Source organism: Moschus berezovskii, chromosome 5 (genome assembly GCF_049115385.1).
Source record: "Moschus berezovskii isolate FMDL1 chromosome 5, NW_MosBer_1.0, whole genome shotgun sequence".
Taxonomy (NCBI): domain Eukaryota; kingdom Metazoa; phylum Chordata; class Mammalia; order Artiodactyla; family Moschidae; genus Moschus; species Moschus berezovskii.
The window spans coordinates 123,912,730-123,933,082 of NC_142464.1; the positions used below are offsets into that span (position 1 = coordinate 123,912,730).

General features: G+C 58.6%; 1 protein-coding gene across 2 annotated transcripts in view; it reads left to right on the top strand.

Annotated features, from left to right (window-relative positions):
- Positions 1 to 20,353, top strand: part of TRMT44 (tRNA methyltransferase 44 homolog) — a 36,071-nt gene extending 15,718 nt beyond the window's left edge. The window contains exons 9-12 of one of the 2 annotated variants that reach the window (XR_016037484.1): positions 1,829 to 2,246; positions 4,420 to 4,536; positions 8,596 to 19,171; positions 19,385 to 20,352. Coding sequence is in view for 1 of the 2 variants with exons in the window: in XM_055434644.2 (XP_055290619.2) it covers positions 1,829 to 2,246; positions 4,420 to 4,536; positions 8,596 to 8,828 (768 nt within the window). In the remaining variant the exon portion in view is untranslated. Of the gene's footprint in view, positions 1 to 1,828; positions 2,247 to 4,419; positions 4,537 to 8,595 lie in introns of both variants that reach the window. The other variant, XM_055434644.2, reaches the window with a different exon arrangement.

Here is a 20,353-nt window from a genome sequence, read left to right on the forward strand (position 1 = left end):
TCCTCCTCCCCAGAGGTGGCGGCTGGCCCTCGGGCACCTCCCAGAGTCGGCGCCGGCTCGGCCTTGGTGTTCGGTCTTGGTGCTGCTAGAGGCCGTGCGTTGCGAGTTCTGACTTCAGTCCAGTCCAGTCGCTCAGTCGTGTCTGACTCTTTGCGACACCATGGCCTTAGACTCCCAAATAATGGGCTGAAATTGCTTCCAAACGATTTCAGATTTTCTCTTTCAAAGCCTCATTAGTTCAGATTTACTTGAAATGGATTTGTCCAGGGAGAAATTGACCTTGCACTGTCTGTCACCCTGCCAGACGGTCGGGGCTGACCTGCTCACCACTCAGGGGGCTTGAACCTCTGGGAGTCAGGGCAAGTGTTGACATCAGTTTTATGTTAACCTCTGATCACTTTCTTCCATGAGACTTTAGGCTGTCAGTGCTTTTAAAAAAACACACACACAAAAGCCCATCATCTAAATCTCGGCTTCATGGCCTGACAGCGGTGAAAGGGTGGAGATGGAGCTTAACTCTGGGCCCTGTCACTTGCTGGCAGCGCACTCAGGGCCAGCACAGGCGCTGCCAGGCCGGGAGGAGCGGCAGCCCCCAGGCGGTGCTGGGCCCCTCAGTTGGCTTCAGGCGCACCATTGCTGTCCGCTGCTCAGAATCATTTTGGAAACGTCCTTTAGGACTCACCTTAGAGCCTTCTTGTCATCCTCTCAAATGCCCTCTGTCTTGGCAAGTCCAACCTCTGAGTTTGGAATTGAATTTGGCTAGAGTTTGGGCTTCCCAGGTGGTGCCAGAGGTAAAAAGAACCCTCCTGGCAATGCAGGAGATATGAGAGACCCAGGTTCAATCCCTGGGTCGGAAAGATCCCCTGGAGAAGGAAATGGCCACCCACTCCAGTGTTCTTGCCTGGAGAATCCCGTGGACAGAGCCTGGTGGGTTACAGTGCACGGGGTCGCAAAAGAGTCGGATGTGACTGAAGCGACCTAGCATGCACGCACGAAGAGTCTGGGTCGTGTATGTGCGGGGGTCCTACGTTTTTGGTGTTCGCATCTGTTGTTACTGGTAGCTGGAGACCACAGGCCCTCACTCAGCCTCGCCATGCCTCAGTTTTCATGTAGGTTGTCTGGTTGGGGAGTTGGATGCCAGCATAGGTGTCCACATTGCAGCAGCTGTTAATCAAGGACCGAATACGGGCCCTGTGCGCTCATTCCACGCACACGGAAGTCGTCACCTGCCCGGGGTGGCGCAGCTGCAGAGCAGTGAGGGGGGCTCCGTGTGACCTGAGGCGCTCCCATCAGGCTCAGGCCCACGGGGGATGCCCAGAGACGCCGTCCCCGCAGCAGCGTCCGCAGACCCGGCCTCGCTCAGGGCAGCCCGTGTCTGCATGCACGGGGGGCAGGCGAGTGCAGCACGAACGGGCCATCCACACAGTGCCCGGTGCTCTGCTGGGGCACACATGCTCCCCTCGCTCTGGCGAGGCTGCCCCTCGAGAGCGCTGGGGGGTTCCCATCAGGGTCTGTGTGGGGCAGGGGGAGTGCAGCAGGGGCTGGCACGAGCAAAGTGTTCAAGACGGGGCGTGACTGGTGGACTCAGTAAAGGCCACCTTGGTCTGTATGTTTGTTAGGCTCCGTGGGAGTCTGGTGAGGTTTTCTGTGGGCTTTTGCTGCTAGTTGTTTATTTTGAGGTCACTGATGCGGGTATTCGTTTGTAAAATAAGGATTCCTATCAACATAGGTCCCTAAGACTTGAGGAGTTTGTTCTTCAGGACGAGAGAATTTTTCAGGGAAATACCGTTGGGGCCTGTTAAAGCACTTCTCTGCTCTCCACATGCAGGTCTGTCTCATCGGGAAGTCCAGGACATACCCGCCCGCCAGAGAGGCTTCCATGGACGAGGAGAGGACTTGCTACATTAACAGCAGGCAGGGCCACCCTGGGAGCCCCTGCAGTGGGAGTCCTGCCCCTCCACCCCCCGGGGCCGCTCCCAGTAGCGCCCCTGGCCCCGAGGGGCATAGAGCCCTGGACGCCCAGCCCGGGCACACAGTGGAGGCTGGAGCCAGCCAGCAAGGGGCCGGAGCCCCGGCGGAAGGATGCTGGCTGTCCGGATTTTACCCCCGGGAGAAAGCTGAGCGCCTGAGGAACTGTGCCGCCCTTCCTCGAGAGTTTGTTGACCGAGTGGTTTTGCAAGTGGCGCACTTATTGCTGGGAAAGGGAAGTCCTGCAGGCGGGAGTGCGCAGGCCTGGAATCGAGGAGGTAACCACCAGCCCGGGCTTCCCGCTGGGTGCCAGGCAGGCGCTTCTCCACTTGATCTCTTCTTCAGACCAGTTTGAAACTGTATGTTCCTGTGTGTATCCGCTTCGTCGCTCAGTCGTCTCCGACTCTCTGCGACCCCATGGATTGTGACCCGCCAGGCTCCTCTGTTCTTGGGATTCTCCAGGATACCGGAGGGGGTTGCCATTCCCTTCTCCAAGGGGTCTTCCTGACCTGGGGGTCGAACCCATGTGTCCTGCAGCTCCTGCATTGCAGGCAGATTCTTTATCGCCTATCACCTGAGCCACCTTGAAACCGTATGGTCTTTTTTAATTAATTGTATTTTAAGGAAGTAGGCTTCTCACAAGCTCATTAGAAAACCCTCTTCCTTGTAGTTATTAACACACAGAACCTTGGTGCCTCAGAGGAGGAAGCTGAGGTCACGGGGAAGTCTCAGGGTCCAGAGCTCCTTGTTTTCTATTTAATGAAATGATCCAAACAGAAAGCCAGGTTGCTGGCTGCCAGAGAAGTGCCTTAGCCCCGGGAATATTCGGGAAGATTTAGGAGATGTTTTGCTGTGATAATCGACTTGGCTCTGAAATCCCAAAACGCAAAAGTCAGATGTGATGAAAGGGAGACGTTTGTATCTGATTGCTCTCTCAGGGTGAGTAGCGTGCTGGAATCTGTGGCTCTTGAAAGGGCCAGGGGCTCCCTTTGTAGCCCAGTCGGTAAAGAATCTGCCTGCAGTGCGGAAGACCTGGGTTCTGTCGCAGAGTTAGGCACGACTGAGCGAGTAACTTAAAGAGCCAGGGATCGCGTGGCGTCTTTCATTTTATAAAGTTATTGGGAGTGTTCAGACAGGCTGATGGAAGGCGCCTGTCGTGACTGAGGGGCTTTGCGAGGCAGCCCAGGAGGGGAGTGCTCGCCCTTCGGGGAGGAGGCCGAGGCCCCGCTGGCCCCATGGTTGGGCCAGACCAGTGGTGGTGAACAGCGGGTCTCCCCTGGCGTGGAGGGAGCAGCACTGAATTTCGTTCTTCATCCCCACACCCCTCCCATCCCCCAAGTCCGTGTGACGTGGCAGCACCATCGAGGCTGTCCCCTCCAGGGATCCCCGCCCTGTGGCCGTCTGGCCGGGAGAGCCTCTTGGGGGGCCCAGTTAGGTGGCTGACCGTCATGTAACTACAGATGAGGCCCAGGGGCTCTGAGGAGTTCTGGGGGTCAGCACCGCCTTCCTCGGGGCACCCTGCAGAGGTGGGCCAGGCTGGACAAGGAGGAAGCAGGGGGTGGGCTCCACGTCGGGCCTTGAAGGGCCCAGTGCCTCCAGGCCTGTGGGCCACGCTGAAAGTAAGGCCTTTGACCCTTAGTTCCCAGGATGACCCGTTCTTCTGGGGGGCCCTTTTATATGATTGCACCCAGGAGGTGCTGGCCTCTGCCTGGGGTGGGACGCCCTGTCAGTGAGTGAGGACGGGGTCTTTTCCTGGGCTCGTGCTGGGGTACAGGGTGGTGGCGGCTCCAGGAATGGGTTCTCAGGCCCTCCCGCCTGCCGGAGACGGCAGGGAGCCAGGCAACCACCCTCTGCATGTGGGTCTCTGAGGGACTGCCCACCCTGGGATGCTCTGGCTGCCTGGCTAGCAGTGAGACATATGCCTGGTGCTGGTGGGGGCACCCTTAGCCCCAGAGCTGCAGGCTCCCCACCTTAGTCACGGGAATTGGTGACCCCAGGCCCAGGACCCCTGTGTGTTTGAGCCCTGTGTGACCAGTGAGTAGGTTTGTCCCCAGGGCTCGTTGACCCAGGGCCTGGTGTCTGCCCTCCACAGCCTGGCCAAGGGGACACGGGGCGGAAGGGGGTGGGCCGGCCCCGGAGGTGGGGTCGGGACACGCACACGTGGAAGGGCAAGCCAGAGACAGCATGCAGGCGGTGTGCACGAGCCCGCGTTGGGAAGCCCCTGAGGGGCAGCCCCGGGAGCAGCAAGGACCATCTGGGCCTGCATTTAATTTTCCCCTGGTCCTCTCAGCTGGGCTTGGGGGGCGCTGGCGGATGGACCTGCCCTCCCCGCCCTGAGCGGCAGCCTGTGCTGGAGCCACGCTCCATGACGGGGCGACTGGCTGTGTCCCGCGGAGGAGCTGCAGGCTCAGTTATGGCTCTCGTGTTTGGGGGCAACCCCGTCTCCCACAGGGAGCCTGTCCTTGGCGGAGGTGGCCGGGCAGCTGGACCGGGAGACACTGCAGAGGCTGAAGCGGGAGTGCGGGGGCCTGCAGACGCTGCTGAGAAACAGTCCGCAGGTGTTCCAAGGTGAGGCACAGCCGTGGCCCCAGCTCTGGCCCTGGGAGGGCCCCGTCCCCTTCCTGGGGGGCCCGTCCCCTTCCTGGGGAAGTGACTCTGTCTGCTCTGCACCCCAGCTCTGGCCCTAGGGGGCCCGTCCCCTTCCTGGGGGGGCCCCGTCCCCTTCCTGAGGAAGTGACTGTCTGCCCTGCGCCCCAGCTCCAGCCCTGGGGGACCCCGTCCCCTTCCTGAGGAAGTGACTCCGTCTTAGAGGAGTCTGGAGCCAGAGCGTGGCTCCCTCGTGTGCATCTCACATGGGGACGGAGTGTGGGTCACACCGCTGTCTCTCTGATGCCCCCCAGGCTCAGCCCCACCCCATCCAGGCTCTGCAGGGTGGGGAGCTCCCCCTCCCTGCGGTCTGCCAGAGGGGAGGAGGGGGTTGTCACAGATCGGTACACGGGCACAGGGGTTCAGAGGAGGCCTGTTCACCTTCAGCCGCACGAGGGCGATTCTGCGGGCCCCTCCGCCAGAGGGCCTGCGGTTACCGCAAGAGGGAGGTCCTGTGGGCCCCTTCGCCGGAGCGTCTGCGGTTATCACACGAGGGAGATTCTGCGGGCCCCTCTGCCAGAGGGCCCGCGGTTGGTTGTACGTCCCTTCTTTCTTTCTGGAAGTATCGTACAGCACACCGCAACTGGCCTACTGTTCACCCCTAAATACTTCGTGTGTGGCTTTAAAGCCAGTGGGCGTCTCCTTGTGTTGCCCTGTGTCGTGGGTGACGTCCCGCCCAGGGAGGCCTGTCAGGGACGCTTCAGCTCAGGACACGGCATCTGGGCTGGTTGTGGCGACAGGGACAAGGAGAAGCATCTCGGGCAGAGGGAGCAGCGTGTGGGAAGGGGCAGGGGGTGGGCGTGGTTGGGGCTGGTGGGCTGCAGCCCCCAGGGCCTCTGACAGGCGAGAGTGAGGTGACTCCCCTGTGACCGTGGAGAGGAGGGTCTGGCTTCCGGAGACCTCTGCGCACAGGGCCCTGAGCTGCAGAGCCCAGGCAGGGACTTGAGCAGCCGTCCGAGTCCCAGGGGTGGGCGAGTGCCCTTCCTAGCCCGCCTTTGTGGTCCTCCTACGGGGGCGGGGGTGGGTGGGGGGCCGCAGGGCTGGAGCACGACCTCCGGCCCCTCCCGCAGCCCGTAAGCCCCCCCAGGAGGAGCGTGCGGGTGTTCACGCCCGTGGTGCCTCTGGGTGGCTTGGCTGGCCTTCTGGGGCTATTTTCATCTCCACTTGGACCAAGCGCTCCTGCGACGGTGGGTCCCTGCGGAGGAGCTGCAGCTCCAGAGGGCTTGTGGCAGGTAGCCCACCGGTGAGTGGAGATGCGGGGGGCGTCCCTGCTGGCTGGGCTCCACTGCACGGAGCTTCAGCGGCTTAAAAATCACTGTGCCGGGCGCTGCTCTGCCCTCTGCTGTTCCTGGCACATTTTTGGTTTGATTTCATGAAATCGTGTTTTCTTTCCCCCATCATAAGTACACGTGTGCGTGATTGCTTTCTGTGTGGTTGGCCCTGAAGGGCATATTCATTTATTTGTGGAAACACGTTTGAGTCAGAGGTCTGGGCGTTGAGTGCCAGTAAACGTGCAGCCCCCGGTCGTGCAGGAGGCGCGCCCTGAGCTTCTCGGGAGGTTTTTTTTTACTCACACGGCTGGTTTCCGAGTCTCAGTTACACGAGTGAGGAGGCGAAGCGGCTTCGGACCCTTCAGCTCTGCCTGCGCTGAGCCTCCTGCAGGCCAGGCTGGAGTCCTCGCCCAGCCTTGGGGATGCGGACCCAGCTGGGGCGGGCGGTCCCTAGCCCACGGTGTCCGACGAGCTGGGGGCCTGGGCTGGTCATCCGGGCGAGACGGACCGCAGGACCAGTGCTGCTGCGCGCACCCCAGTACCCGGTAAACTGACCTCCGCAGAGAGTTTGTGGGGCTTCCCTGATAGCTCAGCTGGTCAGGAATCTGCCTGCAATGCAGGAGACCCTGGTTCGATTCCCGGTCAGGAAGCTCTGCTGGAGAAGGGATAGGCTACCCACTGCAGTGTTCTTGGGCTTCCGTCATAGCTCAGCCAGTGAAGATTATCCACCTGCAATGCAGGAGACCCCGGTTCAATTCCTGCGTAGGGAAGGTCCGCTGGAGAAGGAAATGGCAACCCACTCGAGTATTCTTGCCTGGAGAATGCTATGGACAGGAGCCTGGCGGGCTACAGTCCATGGGGTCGCAAAGAGTCGGACACGACTGAGCGACTAAACCACTACAGAGTTTCTGGGAGACTCTTCTGCCGTTTCCTCGGGACACTTTGGTTCAGGTGACATCTGTGGTCAGAAATGGCAGAGGGGTGGAGCCGTGGGTTCGTGAGTCCGCGGGGCGCACTGGCGCTTGCGGGAGGCAGTGGGCTCAGGGGTGGGCAGAGAGTGAACTGGCACGGCGTGTTTCCTGCCTGTGACACCCTGAAAATCACGGCATGTTTCCACCTGGGGAGAGGCTGCTGGTCTGGCCCAAGAGCTGGCTGGAGGGGCACGCACGCAGGGCACAGGCCTGCCCAGACAGGGGTGGGGGGCGAGGAGGGCACAGAGGCGGCCGTATCCTGGGGGATGAGGGGGCTGTCAGCCCTCCTGGCCCCTGGGGCACCCTGGCCTCTGCCCTCTCCGGGGCTGCCCCTCGTCCTGAGCGCCCACTCTCCCGGCCTTCCGAGTCCTGGCTGGACCCCTTCTCCTGACCCTGCAGGACTGCTCTGGAAACATGGACAGTGGAAAGCCTGCGGCAAGCCCACCAGCCCTGGGGGGGCCCAGCCACCCTCTGGATGGCAGGTTCTGTCCCAGCAAACCTCTCACCGTCTTCCCCTGTGTGCGGGCAGCTGGGGGCGCCGGGGCACCCTGCTCTGGCTGGGCCATGTCATTCCCATCTGCGCCAGGAGGTGCTGCTGTGGGCACCCTGTGAGGGCCGTGGTTTCCTGCCCGGCTCTCAGGCCGGGGAGCCGAGCTCTCTGTTCGCCTCGCCGAGAGCAGGGCCGCCTGGCCCTTCTTAGGTGCTGTCGGCGGCGCCAAGGCTGAATCCCTCGTTGTGCCCTCCATGCACAGAGGCGCCTCTGCACTTCCTTCCTCTGGCTACGAGGGCGGTTTCAGTAAATCATCAGTCTCCAGAGACAGGCAGTCCCATTACTGCCATGACACGCGGCAGTCTGCAGGGGAAAGTCAAGCCTTCATTCCCACTTAGAAGTTTTCCTTAGAGGTCGGGGAGCCCGGTTTGTTCAATGAGCGTCCTTTATTTCTCCCAGAGCCGTTATGTCTCCACGTGGTTTTAGCGCTTCCAGGGGAAACCACCAGGGCTTGGCTGCTTCAGCCCATTTCCGTGGGGATGTTGACTTCTCGGGACAGGGCGACAGCCAGTGGAAGCCCTCGGGGCAGCTTCCCGAGTCGGGGCACTAGCTCAGGAGGCCACTAGGTGGCGGTCAGCCAATGGGCGCACCCCTCCCCGGGATCCTCCAGCTGCCCGGTTCTGCAGCCACAGCATCGTAGCCTGCTGCACCCGCCCCTGCCAACGGGGCTGCCATGAGCCCCCACTTCCTCTGGTTGTAAACCCCACCCCTGCTCTTCACCTGCCAGAGAGGACCCCACCGCACTTCACTCCGCCTCCTGTTTGTGATGTGGCCGTGGGTCCTCCGGGGCCAGGGCTGCCTCACAGGTGTCCCGACGTCCTGCCTGCATCGGGACCACGCTCACAGTCGGCCCGGTCCTCAGCCCTGTCCCTCGAGCCGGTTCCCACGCTGCCCAGCCCTCTGTGGTCACTGTGGTTTCGTCATCACCAGGGCCTCAGGCACAGGCTCCTCGCCCCTCCCCAGGGTGTGCGGCAGCTCCTCCTGACCACCCCCAGCCCTGCTCCCCCTCGCCCCTGCCTCTGGCTCTGCTTTAGGGGGGACTGCAGGCCTCAGGCGTGTGGGGGGCTCGATCTGCCTCCCCCGCCACGCCTCAGGTGGCTGTGCCTCCAGCCTAGGACGCCTCCCCCCACGCCCAGAGCCCACGGGCCCCAGCTAACTCGGCCGTGTCTCCTCTTTGTTCCAACCCCAGTTCTGCACGGGCGTGTGCGCATCCGCGACTGGCGGGAGGAGAAGCTGCAGAAGCAGGAGGAACCAGAGGCGAAGCGGAGGCCGTCCTCCGACACCTTCAAAACCCGCATCTGCTGGTTCTTCGCTCATCACCCCGATGGCTGTGTCCTGCCGGCGGACTGCTGCCCGTTCGCCCACGGGCCCGGGGAGCTGCGGCCGGCGCCCCGCACCAAGAAGAAAAAGCCGGCTCTGTGAGCGGCCGAGCCGGGGCTTGTGTCTTGGCTGCTCCTTCCTCCAGGTTCCCACGGGCCGACCACGCCCTGCAGACGCTTGGATCCTCCCCCGCCCTCGGCCCCAGCGCCGGTTCTCTCTCGCGCGCTCTGCGTCTTTACAGCTGGCAGAGCCACGGCCTCAGGTGCAGGAAGGACTTGAGCTGGCCCTTCTCGACCCCCAGCCCCCCACTACTAGCTGCCCGGGGGTCGGCCTCCTGCTCTAGGTCTCCTCCACACAGACATTGTTGACTCTTGATTCCAGGGGAGAAAACCCTGATGGTGTGCTGCTCTTCTGAGCTGTTCACAGTCGAACACGGAAAGGCCGTGGCAGTGGCACTGTTGCGCCCCGCGATTTTCATGGAACTTGACTGTCGGCCTTTCCCTGTGGAGCGTTCCTCGTGCCGGACTCTGGGTTCATTCACACGGGACGAGAAAGAACCCATTCCTTTCCGCTCTGGGCAGCCAAAGGGGGGTTGCTGAGAGGTGTGAGGCCCCGCCCTCAGGAAGCCCCCCACCCCACCTGGTGCCGCCACCACAGGGTCAAAAACAGGCCAGCCAGCAGGTGCCCGGCCAGGCTCCAGGGATGGGCGGAGTAGGCCTTTGGGGGCGAGGGCAGCTGGGAGGAGCCCAGGTCCTCAGAGTCTCTGAACCCTGCTCCACCTGTGAGCTGTTGTTCCCAGAGACGAGGGGCGTCCAGCCTTGAAGCCACAGGGCCGCAGTTCCTGTCGCTGCTGCCTGGCACATCCAGGCAGGTTTATCCGGCTGAGGGCTGCTGGGCGTTTGCCCCAGGTGTGGGGCCGTTCTGCTTCTTTCCCTACACCTGGGCATTGTTGGATGTATCTTCCACCAGAGAGGCAGTGGCAAAGGCTCGGGGCAGAAAGGCAGCCAACTCAGTGTTGAGAAAGCAGAACCAGCCCAAGCAGACCTTTGTCTGAGTGTGGGCCCCCTCTGAGCTCTGTGCCTTGGGCAGGCTAGGTAGTCTATTTCCCTGTGAGGTGGGAATGTGAACACCAGCCTTGCGAAGGTGGGAGGCTCACATGGTCCACCCAGCACAGGCCCAGCCTCCATCCACCTGAGACGCAGTACCCCACTCCTGGTGGAGGTACACCTGATGTTCAGTCGTGTCTGCCTCTGGGACCCCATGGACTGCAGCACACCAGGCCACTCTGCCCCTCACCGTCTCCTGGAGTTTGCCGAGTTCATGTCCATTGCAGCGGCGATGCCGTCCAGCGGTCTCATCCTCTGACCCCTGTTCTCCTTCTGCCTTCGATCTTTCCCAGCATCAGGGACTTTTCCAATGAGTCATCTGTTCACATCAGATGACCACAATATTGGGGCTTCAGCATCAGTCCTTCCAGAGAGTATTCAGGGTTGATCCACCTTAAGATTGGCTGGATTGATCTCCTTGCTGTCCAGGGGACTTTCAGGAGTCTTCTGCACCACAGGTCAAAGGCGTGAATTCTTTGGTGCTCTGCCTTCTTTACGGTCTGGCTCTTACAACCTGCGTGACCACTGGGGAGACCATAACCTTGACTTTACGGACCTTTATTGTCAGAGTGAAGTCTCTGCTTTTCAGTGCGCTGTCTACGTCTGTCATCGCTTTCCTGCCAGGAAGCCATCGTCTCTGGTGTCATGGCTGCAGTCACCATCCGCAGTGATTTTAGAGCCCGGGAAGAGGAGACCTATTATGTCCACCGTTTCCCTTCTATCTGCCATGCAGAAAGGGGGCTAGATGCCGTGATCTTAGGTGTTTTTTTTTTAGTATTTGGTCTTAAGCCGGCTCTTTCACTGTCCTTCACCCTCGTCAAGAGGTACCTTAGTTCCTCTTCGCTTTCTGCCATTCGAGTGGTGTTACCTGTGTATCTGAGGTTGTTTCTCCGGCCTATCTTGGTCTCCCGCACTGCAGTCCAATCCTTGCCTGTCTGAGCCAGCAGGAAAGCGCACCTGATACAGCTCTTACTTAAGTCCCAACCTCACACCTGCCTGGCCCGCAGCTGATGGGCCCAGGCCCGAGGATCTGACCCCAGGGAGCCAGCCTGAAGCAACAGACTCGCCATGCAGGACTCTGAGCAAGAGATGTGGGGGGTGGGGTCCACGGGGAGAAAGGGCTGGCAGCGACCTGTGCCCACCGGCAAGCGGCAGGGCACGCCTCTCCTGCCAGGAAGACAGATCGTGGGTGCGTGTCCTGCATGGGGGTTAGCCAGCAGTGCTGCAGGCTTGGCTTGTCAGGTGTGGGGTGGGCGGAGACACCCCCCCCCCCGGGCTCCTCTGTGGCCCTGGAGAGGCAGCGGTGTGGTGGGGCGCGGCCACGGGGTGTGATGGAGCTGGTGCAGAGGAGGAGCGGGGAGCTGGCCCAGCTAGGTTCTCATCCTCAACCCCCAGGGGTGTCCTTGCATCACTCTACATATTGACAAGACGTCAGAGAGGATGAGACACTTGCCTGAGGCTGCACAGTGAGTGGCTGCACCGAGGCTGTCGCTGGAGCGCACACAGGTCATGAAAATAGAGGGCGCCCTGCCCTCACAGGTCCTCCACAAGGGGAGGGGCGCCCAGAGGGACATCCAGGAGCCGTGGGGGTGGGGGTCACAGAGCCAGACAGCCCGTCCCTGACTTCAACAGCAGAGGTTGGAAGGAATTTCTTCTATACCGGCTTTTACCCAAGTTCCCCATTTCTTAAAAAACAGTCTGTTTAAACCACGAGGACTCGACGCCACTAAAAACAAAGCAGAGCCCGGCTCTCAGCAGTCTGGCAGCTGCCTGGGAGCACGGAGGACCGTGGTCGGAGCCAACCATCCTGGCCACTACCCCAGGGCGCTCCGCACTCCCTTAGCCTGGTTTAACCTCAGGTCCCTCCCCGGCTGGGGTCCCTGCAAGCCGGGAGAGCGGGCCAGGCGCTTCCTCTCTGAGCCTGCCCGCCTACCCCCACTCCCCAGGCGCCAGCAGGGGCCCAGCTGGGGGTGTTGGGAGCCCTTCCCTGGCACAAGTGAAAATCCCAACTCAAGGGCTCACTGAGGGCCTGGCTGCAGCCTGGGGTGGGGGGTGGGCGGGCCTTGGCGCCGGCCGGCTTCCCATTAGAGCGGCTGGTGAAGCTGTCCTCGGAGCCCACCCGGTGCCTGGTCAAGGGGTCAGCCCGTCCCACTCTGCCTGTGGCCTTGGGTTGGCACTGGGTGGGTGAAGGCGGCAGGAGCCCCGGAGACCCCCCTTAGCCGGGGGCGAGGCCTCCAACGTATCTGAAGGTGGCTCCGGTCACCAGCGTGCAGGTGGACACTCGGGCCCCAGGCACACCGGGTGGGAGGCCTGTCTCAGCCCCGAGCGAGGTCACACAGTTTCAGTAAGATAGACAGCCACTGTGATGTGACTCCCAACAACGAGCGCACGACACAGGCTTCCCGGGGCCCTGAGCCTCCGGTCCACTGGGTTTGGGGCAAGTGTCCCTTCCCCTCTCCTAGCCTCAGTTTGCTCACCTGTAAAGTGGGGGGACGAGCCCCTCTCCAGGCCAGTCACTTCTCAGGCCTTGGGCTGCCCAGGTCCTGTGGGGCCCTTGCCCCTTCCCAGCCCAGGTGCCGGCCCGCCAGCCTTGCACCCCATCCTGCAGTGCCCTCAAGGGCTGACAGCTGGCCGGCTCAGAGGGAGCCCAGACAGCTACTTCTCTCCCCAGAATGTGACCCAGAGCCTTTGGAGTTTCCACGGAAACCAGAAGGCAGATAAGCCTGAGGTTTTTGTGATCGCCCCTCTCCTGCCGTTAACCAAAGGAGCACAAAACAGTCATAAATCTGAACTCTGGCCTTAGCAGTGGGGTTTGTTTGCACGTCCTGAGGACCAGCACCTCCCATGAAGGGGCCCGAGGAGGTGAGGAGGGAGGGCGTGCCCGCGGCTTGAGCCTGTGCTTCTCAGTAGATTTTGCACCCATCCCTGTGTGTCCCACTTGGCAGGACAGCTGAGGGTCGCAGCCGCTGACCTCTGGGCCACCCAGCTCAAAGGGCACGCGGTTAACACCAGACAGACGCTGGTAACCTCCACACTCGGCCTGGGCTTAGCAGGGGTCTGGGTCCCTGAGACGTGGAGCATGAGGTGGGATCCTGGTGACGTCAGGACTGGGCAGGGCCGGGGATCAGGCAAGAAAAGGCTCTCGGGTGGGCTCCCACGGGAGCTCCAATCCCTTGGGAGCTGTGGGAGCAGTGCCAGCCGGCCAGCCCAGCTGGCAGCAAGGGCCCCCTTTTGTACCCCTGGTGCCCTGGGCTGGACAGGGGAATGGACTCCGCAGGGGAAGCCCTGAAAAAGGGAAATTCCCTCTGAAAGAGGCGGAATGGGGCCTGCCCTGCCCTCTTGTGAGCAGGGGCCACGGCGCCCTGAGCCCCTGCGCAGGCTCTGCAGTCGCAGAGTCAGACACAGCTTAGCCACTGAACAACAACAACTCGGAACGCCTGCTCCAGGCGGGGTCGTCTTCTAGGCTCGAAACCAGGAACCTGCGATGTTCGCAGTACATACGTGGGACAAAAAAAGTCTGAATCTGGAATAAAGAACAACTGTGAATCAGGAAGGAGAAAAGCAGATAAAGCAGACACACAAGACACCTCAGCAAAGAAGACATTCAGATGATCGGTGGGTGTGAAGAGGTGCTCAGCTTTTTCATCCCCGGGGAAGTGCAGGTTGAACCACACTGAGGGTCACTAACCGCCCGCTGGGAAGAAGACCTGAGGTGTACAGACAGGCGGTCACTGCTCGGGGGGAGCAGTTTCCCCGCTTTGAGCCAAAGTCCGGTGCCCCGTCCGTCAGCATCTGCTGGGCTGTGGCTTGGCACGCCCACTCCCAGGTGGACACCCAGCAGAAGCACACACAAGGACCACCCACTGGAAGCCCCCTGAGTGACTCCCAACAGCCGACACGCCTGCGACAGGACGGGGAGGAGTGCGACGGCCTGGCACCCCGCACGGCGTGGGTAGGTCCTGGGTGCAGGGCCACGTGGGCAGCTGGATGGAGACTCATGTCGCGTGCTGCCTTCGCGAAGGTCCCGCCCAGGCAAGGCCGTCTGCTGCAGGAAGGACACGCTTACTATCGGGGGGCCATAGTACCTGCGGGAGGCGGGCGGAGGCCTCAGAGCTCCAGTCTGCGATTTCTGATCTGGGTGGTGGCTTCAGGTGTGTGGCTTCTTCGTGAGCCCTCATCCAGCTGTTCCGTCAGGAAGGGTAATCAATCTATCTGTTTAAGAAATAGGTCCGCAAAGGTCCGAGTAGTCAAGTCCATGGTCTTTCCAGTGGTCATGTATGGATGTGAGAGTTGGACTATAAAGGAAGCTGAGCACTGAAGAATTGATGCTTTTGAACTGTGGTGTTGGAGAAGACTTGAGAGTCCCTTGGACTGCAAGGAGATCAGTCCTGAGTGTCCATTGGAAGGTCTGATGTTGAAGCTGAAACCAATACTTTGGCCACTTGATGCAAAGAGCTGACTCATTTGAAAAGACCCTGATGCTGGGAAAGATTGAGGGCAGGAAGAGAAGGGGACGACAGAGGATGAGACAGTTGGATGGCATCACCGACTCGATGGACATGGGTTTGGGTGGGCTCTGGAAGTTGGTCCGGGGTGGGCTCCCTGTTGGACAGGGAGGCCTGGCGTGCTGCAGCTTATGGGGTCGCAAAGAGTCGGACACGACTGAGCAACTGAACTGAAGAAATGTACCAACCACACCCCCGAGCTCCGCCTGCATTGTGAGGGTTACAAGACCTTCCAGCACACTGTCGGGAGGGCCGCGTGAGGGGCCTGTCCACGCACACCGGGACTTCAAGTTCATTTCTTCAACAAATGCAGAACTCCTGGATACTCATGGGGAGGACTGATGCTGAGACTGGAGCTCCGGTACTTTGGCCACCTGATGCGAAGAGCCAACTCATTGGAAAAGACTCTGGCGCTGGGAAAGATTGAGGGCAGGAGGAGATGGTTGGATGGCATCATAAACTCTGGGAGATGGAGAAGGACAGGGAAGCCTGGTGTGCTGCAGTCCATGGGGTCACACAGAATCAGACACGACTTAGCAACCGACCAACAACTCGGAACACCTGCCCTGGCTGGTCCTATTCTAGGCTCAGAGGAAGCGATCTTGAAGAATCCGAGCTGAACCCTGCCAAACTGACCATGAGGAGCTTACCAACTGGTGAGGGGTGCCTGGCAGCGCCAGGCTCTGAAACAGTACTGCAGATGAAGCCCTGTCCCCAAGCTGCTCCCAGGCTGGTGGGGACGCAAAGAACACAGAGCTGTGGGAGCTGGAGGAGTGCCTGACCCAGGCTGAGGAAGGATGAATCAGGGAAGGCTTCCAGGAGGAGGTGACCCTGGAGTGAGCCTCAAGGAGGCTGGGGCTGGGCTGGGAGTTGGTGCTGCCGCATTCCTTTTCCCAAAGTACTCAAGCTGCTCACTCTCTGCTCCCCTCAGCCTTGGCTCAAATATCCCCTCCCTGGGAGGGATGGCCTGAGCTGGTTCACTTTTGGTTCTGGAAGCAGGATGGTACCCCAGGGGTCCAGCCCAGAGCCTGGTATGTCCTGGCGGCTCAAGAAATATTTGTCCAGCTGACGCTTGATAGACCGGCTGACGTCACAGCCAGGACCCTCACGCTCTGGGCCGGCTTTACTGTGCTTGTGAGATGGGCCTTTTGGCTAAAAACACTCAAGATCTTGCCACCAGCACTGCAAGTCCCAGTCTCAGCACTAAGGCTTGTTAAGTGCTCTGTGATTTGGATAAAAACACGTCTCTTTCCTGAGCCTCGGGTTCCCCTGTGTCTCTGGGGTGCTACACCAGCTCCCCACCCTCGACCAGAGCCTGGTGCATGGCAGGGCCTCAGAGGGTGCAGAAGACACTGTTGTTTTGTTGTTCAGTTGCTGAATCGTGTCTGACTCTTTGCAACCCCATGGACTAGCATGCTAGGCTTGTTTTGCACGAGACTGTTTATTGAAAGGATGGGCTGTCTTGAATCTCAGAGACAAATAGGCAGGACCACGGCCACCGCCTGCAGGGGACCGGCGCACCCCTGGGGGCTGACACGCTGACTGGCACAGCCGCTTGTTTGGACTCGGGTCTCGTGACCAGGAACACAGCACAGGCCGCCTGTGTCCCCACCCCCACTCCACTCGGGTCGCCGTCTCCTTATCTTCTCTTTGTAAACAGCCTGATTTTCTTCTCCTGAAGTCAAGTGAGTGCTGGGGAGGCCGGCTCCTCCTTTGCAGACAGATGAGGAAGAGCCTGCTCCCAGCCTCTGCTGCTGATGGCCTGGCCTCCACGCCCTTGGGACGACCTCTTGCACAGTCATCATGAAGCTTTGCTGGGGCTTCTGAGGTTACAGGGAGCAGCTGTTAAGGAGGACTCTTGATATAAGCTGGTTTTTACTCCCAGCAAGTTGAGCTGGGAAGTTTGGGGGTAGGGGAGGGGTGGGCCTACAGGAAGGAACCTGCCTCTGTTTGAGAATGAGAGACCCTGAGTCCCCACGTGGTGGCCGGGAGGAAAATAGACCCTCAGGAAAACCCTCAGGAAAATAGATCCTCTTTCCCCTATACGTTCAGATCAGTTCAGTCGCTCAGTTGTGTCCGACTCTGTGACCCCATGAATCACAGCACACCAGGCCTCCCTGTCCATCACCAACTCCCGGAGTTCACTCAAACTCATGTCCGTCAAGTCGGTGATGCCATCCAGCCATCTCACCCTCTGTTGTCCCCTTCTCCTCCTGCCCTCAATCTTTCCCAGCATCAGGGTCTTTTCAAATGAGTCAGTTCTTCGCATCAGGTGGCCAAAGTATTGGAGTTTCAGCTTCAACATCAGTCCTTCCAATGAACACCCAGGACTGATCTTTAGGATGGACTGGTTGGATCTCCTTGCAGTCCAAGGGACTCTCAAGAGTCTTTTCCAACACCACAGTTCAGAAGCATCAATTCTTCAGCGATAAGCTTTCTTCACAGTCCAACTCTCGCATCCATACATGACCACTGGAAAAACCATAAGCCTTGACTAGACGGACCTTTGTTGGCAAAGCAATGTCTCTGCTTTTTAATATTCTGCCTAGGTTGGTCATAACTTTCTTTCCAAGGAGTAAGCATCTTTTAATTTCATGGCTGCAGTCACCATCTGCAGTGGTTTTGGAGCCCAAAAAAATAAAGTCTGCCAGTGTTTCCACTGTTTCCCCATCTATTTCCCATGAAGTGATGGGACCAGATGCCATGATCTTAGTTTTCTGAATGTTGAGTTTTAAGCCAACTTTTCCACTCTCCTCTTTCACTTTCATCAAGAAGCTTTTCAGTTCCTCTTCACTTTCTGCCATAAGGGTGGTGTCATCTGCATATCTGAGGTTATTGATATTTCTCCCTGCAATCTTGGTTCCAGCTTGTGCTTCCTCTAGCCCAGAGTTTCTCATGATGTACTCTGCATATAAGTTAAATAAGCAGGGAAGCAGGGTGACAATATACAGCCTTGACGTACTCCTTTTCCTATTTGGAACCAGTCTGTTGTTCCTTGTACAGTTCTGACTGTTGCTTCCTGACCTGCCTACAGGTTTCTCAAGAGGCAGGTCAGGTGGTCTGGTTCTTTCAGAATTTTCCACAGTTTATTGTGATCCACACAGTCAAAGACTTTGGCATAGTCAACAAAGCAGAAATCGATGTTTTTCTGGAACTCTCTTGCTTTTTCGATGATCCAGCCAATGTTGGCAATTTGATCTCTGGTTCCTCTGCTTTTTCTAAATCCAGCTTGAGTCACCACATGGTGGCCGGGAGGAAAATAGACCCTCAGGAAGACCCTCAGGAAAATAGATCCTCTTTCCCCTATACATTCAGATCAGCCCTTCTCAAATGATCTGTAGGGAAGAACCATTTTAAAAAATTCCCAATCTGTCAGACCAACACTTTAAAATATAATAAACTGTTAGAAGATAAAAAGAGAGTCAATCAAAAGGCAGGCCCATTTAAAAATTATTATTTTTAAAAAATTAGCAACAGGGCTCTAGAGTAAGGAGTCCACCTTCCCGTGCGGGGGGGTCATAGGTTCCATCCCTGACCTGGGAAGGTTCCACATGCCACGGAGCAACTAAGCCCGTGCACCACAGCTACTGAGCCTGCACTGCAGGGCCGGGAGCCACGGCTACCAAAGCCCACATGCCCGGAGTCCGCTGCTCTGCAACAAAGGAAGCCAGCTTGATGAGAGGCCCTCGAACCCCAACTCGAGAGCAGCCCTTGCTTGCTGCAATGAGAAGCTCTTGCAGTGAGGAAGACCCAGCACAGTTAAAAGTAGACACAATTGTTTAAAGATAAAATTTAACAAGAGACGTAAACTCGCTTTGTCGAACTGTCACAAACGCTTCTGTCTACTCTCGGTTCCTGCGTCTTTTTTCCCGACCAGCAGCAATGGTTTGCAGAAGGCTCTGGGTCAGGGCCAACTCGGGGTCATGCTGGCCCAGTGGGGTTGGCCTCAGGAAGATGGCTCATCCTTGGCCGAGGACGGCGAGTGGCCTGGAGTTGAGAGGCCTGAGTGCCCCGGAGGCTGGAGCTCCTGCAGAGCTGCAGGCCCAGTGCAGCTAAGGCCACTGAGCACCCAGGAGAGGGCCGGGGCCGAGTCCGGTGTGGCCCTGAGATGGGGGGATGCGGGCAGAGGTTTGCAGGTGGAGAGGCTGCCTCCAAAGATAAAGCGGCGGGAAGGACGGCTTAACTTTGGGAGGCGGCTCCCCTTGGACCGTGTGATATCAGGCTGATCGAACAAGTTTCAGTTCTTTCCCTTTGACCCTGTCGTGTCTTTTAGTTTCTTAACCTTCCTTTTAGTTTCTTAGCCTTCTGAGGGAGTTTCCCGATTCTTTACAACTTGGGCAGGAGGGCCAATGAGAAAAATGAGGCGTGGGGAGGAAAGGGGAAGTCGGGTTTGCTCCTCGCCCCTCTGATAGCCCAGGGCAGCCCAGCAGCATGAAAAACAGCAGATTGTAAGCGATTGTATGGTTGCCTGGGTGGGGGATGGCGAGGGGGTCCTTGAACAGAAAGTCTGTGAGCTGCCTGGGGGCAGGGGTGGTTCATGACAGCCCTGCAAATGGGGACAGTTACTTCTATGGGCTTCCCTGATAGCTCAGCTGGTAAAGAATCCGCCTGCAATGTGGGAGACCCGGGTTCAATTCCTGGGTGGGGAAGATCCCCTGGAGAAGGGAAAGGCTACCCACTCCAGTATTCTGGACTGGAGAATTCCATGGACTGTATAGTCCATGGGGTCGCAAAGAGTCGGGCATGAATGAGTGACTTTCACTTTCACTTCCATGGTATAGGTAAAGAAGCTGAGACCAAGAGAAATGAACTGACTTCCCATGCTATACAGCAGGTAAGCCTCAAAGCGTTGATTTAACCTGATCAGACTCCAGAGTGCTGGCTCCTTCTAGTGTACCAGGCTGCCTTTTGTTAGGACTGAGTTCATGACACAAATGCTGATGTATTCAGTCAAGGTTGGACTTCACCGGCTTATGTAAATGGGAAAACTGCCTTCTGCATTTCTGTGGAAATGGAGCCTGACTTCTTGCTCCCCTTTTGGCTCCAGGCTGTGAATTCCAGAAAGAGAAACTCGGTGTCTGTCTTTGCTGATTAGCCCTGCGTCTGCAGTGTTTGGAATGGATTTGGTGCTTAATAGGTGCTCAGTAAATGTTCGCAGTGATGGAAGGAGTGAGTGGATGAGCAAATGCACGTGTTCCAGGGACACAGGATCTACCCTCACGGTCACCCTCTTTCCAGCCACCCGTCAGCCCTCCGCCCACCGCCCGCCCGTCTGTCGGTGTCCATTTACTCATCTACCTGCTTAGCCACCCACCCACCCACACACCCACCCGCCCGCCCTCCGTCCGTCCATTCACTCCCCCAGCTCCCTTCTTTCCTTCCTTCCCCCCTCTTTACCACCCTCCCTGCTTTCTTCCTTCAGTTCAACAAGAGGGAGAGAGTGGGACAAATAGGGAAAGTAGCGTTGACGTATATATGACATACACACGTCAACATATGTATCAGGCGTAAGCTGGGCCGCTGGTGAGGAGTTGCTGTGTAGCACAGGGAGCCCAGACGGATGCTCTGTGATGACCCAGGGCATGGGCTGGGGGAGGGAGAGAGGGGACACATGTATAATTACAGGCGGCTTGCATTGTTGTATGGCAGAGACCCCCACAATGCTGTAACATTGTTTTTGTAACATTTAAATTAACAAAAAAAATTTTTAAGATAGTGAACCAGGAACATCTCACGTACTGTGCGCTGTGTTATCCTGTGTGGGGTCCCCAGTGACATTTGCGATAATGTAACCTCGAAACTTCTCAAGAAATTGCTCAGTAGTGCTCGTTACTGAGGTTGAGATGGTTGGGTGGCATCACCAACTCAGTGGACGTGAACTTGGGCAAACTCCTGCAGATGGTGAGGGACAGGGAAGCCTGGCGTGCTGTGGTGCATGGGGTCGCAAAGAGTCCGACATCACTCGGTGACTGACCGACGACAAAGCTTGCAACGGTGTAAGCAGCACACGAAGCGA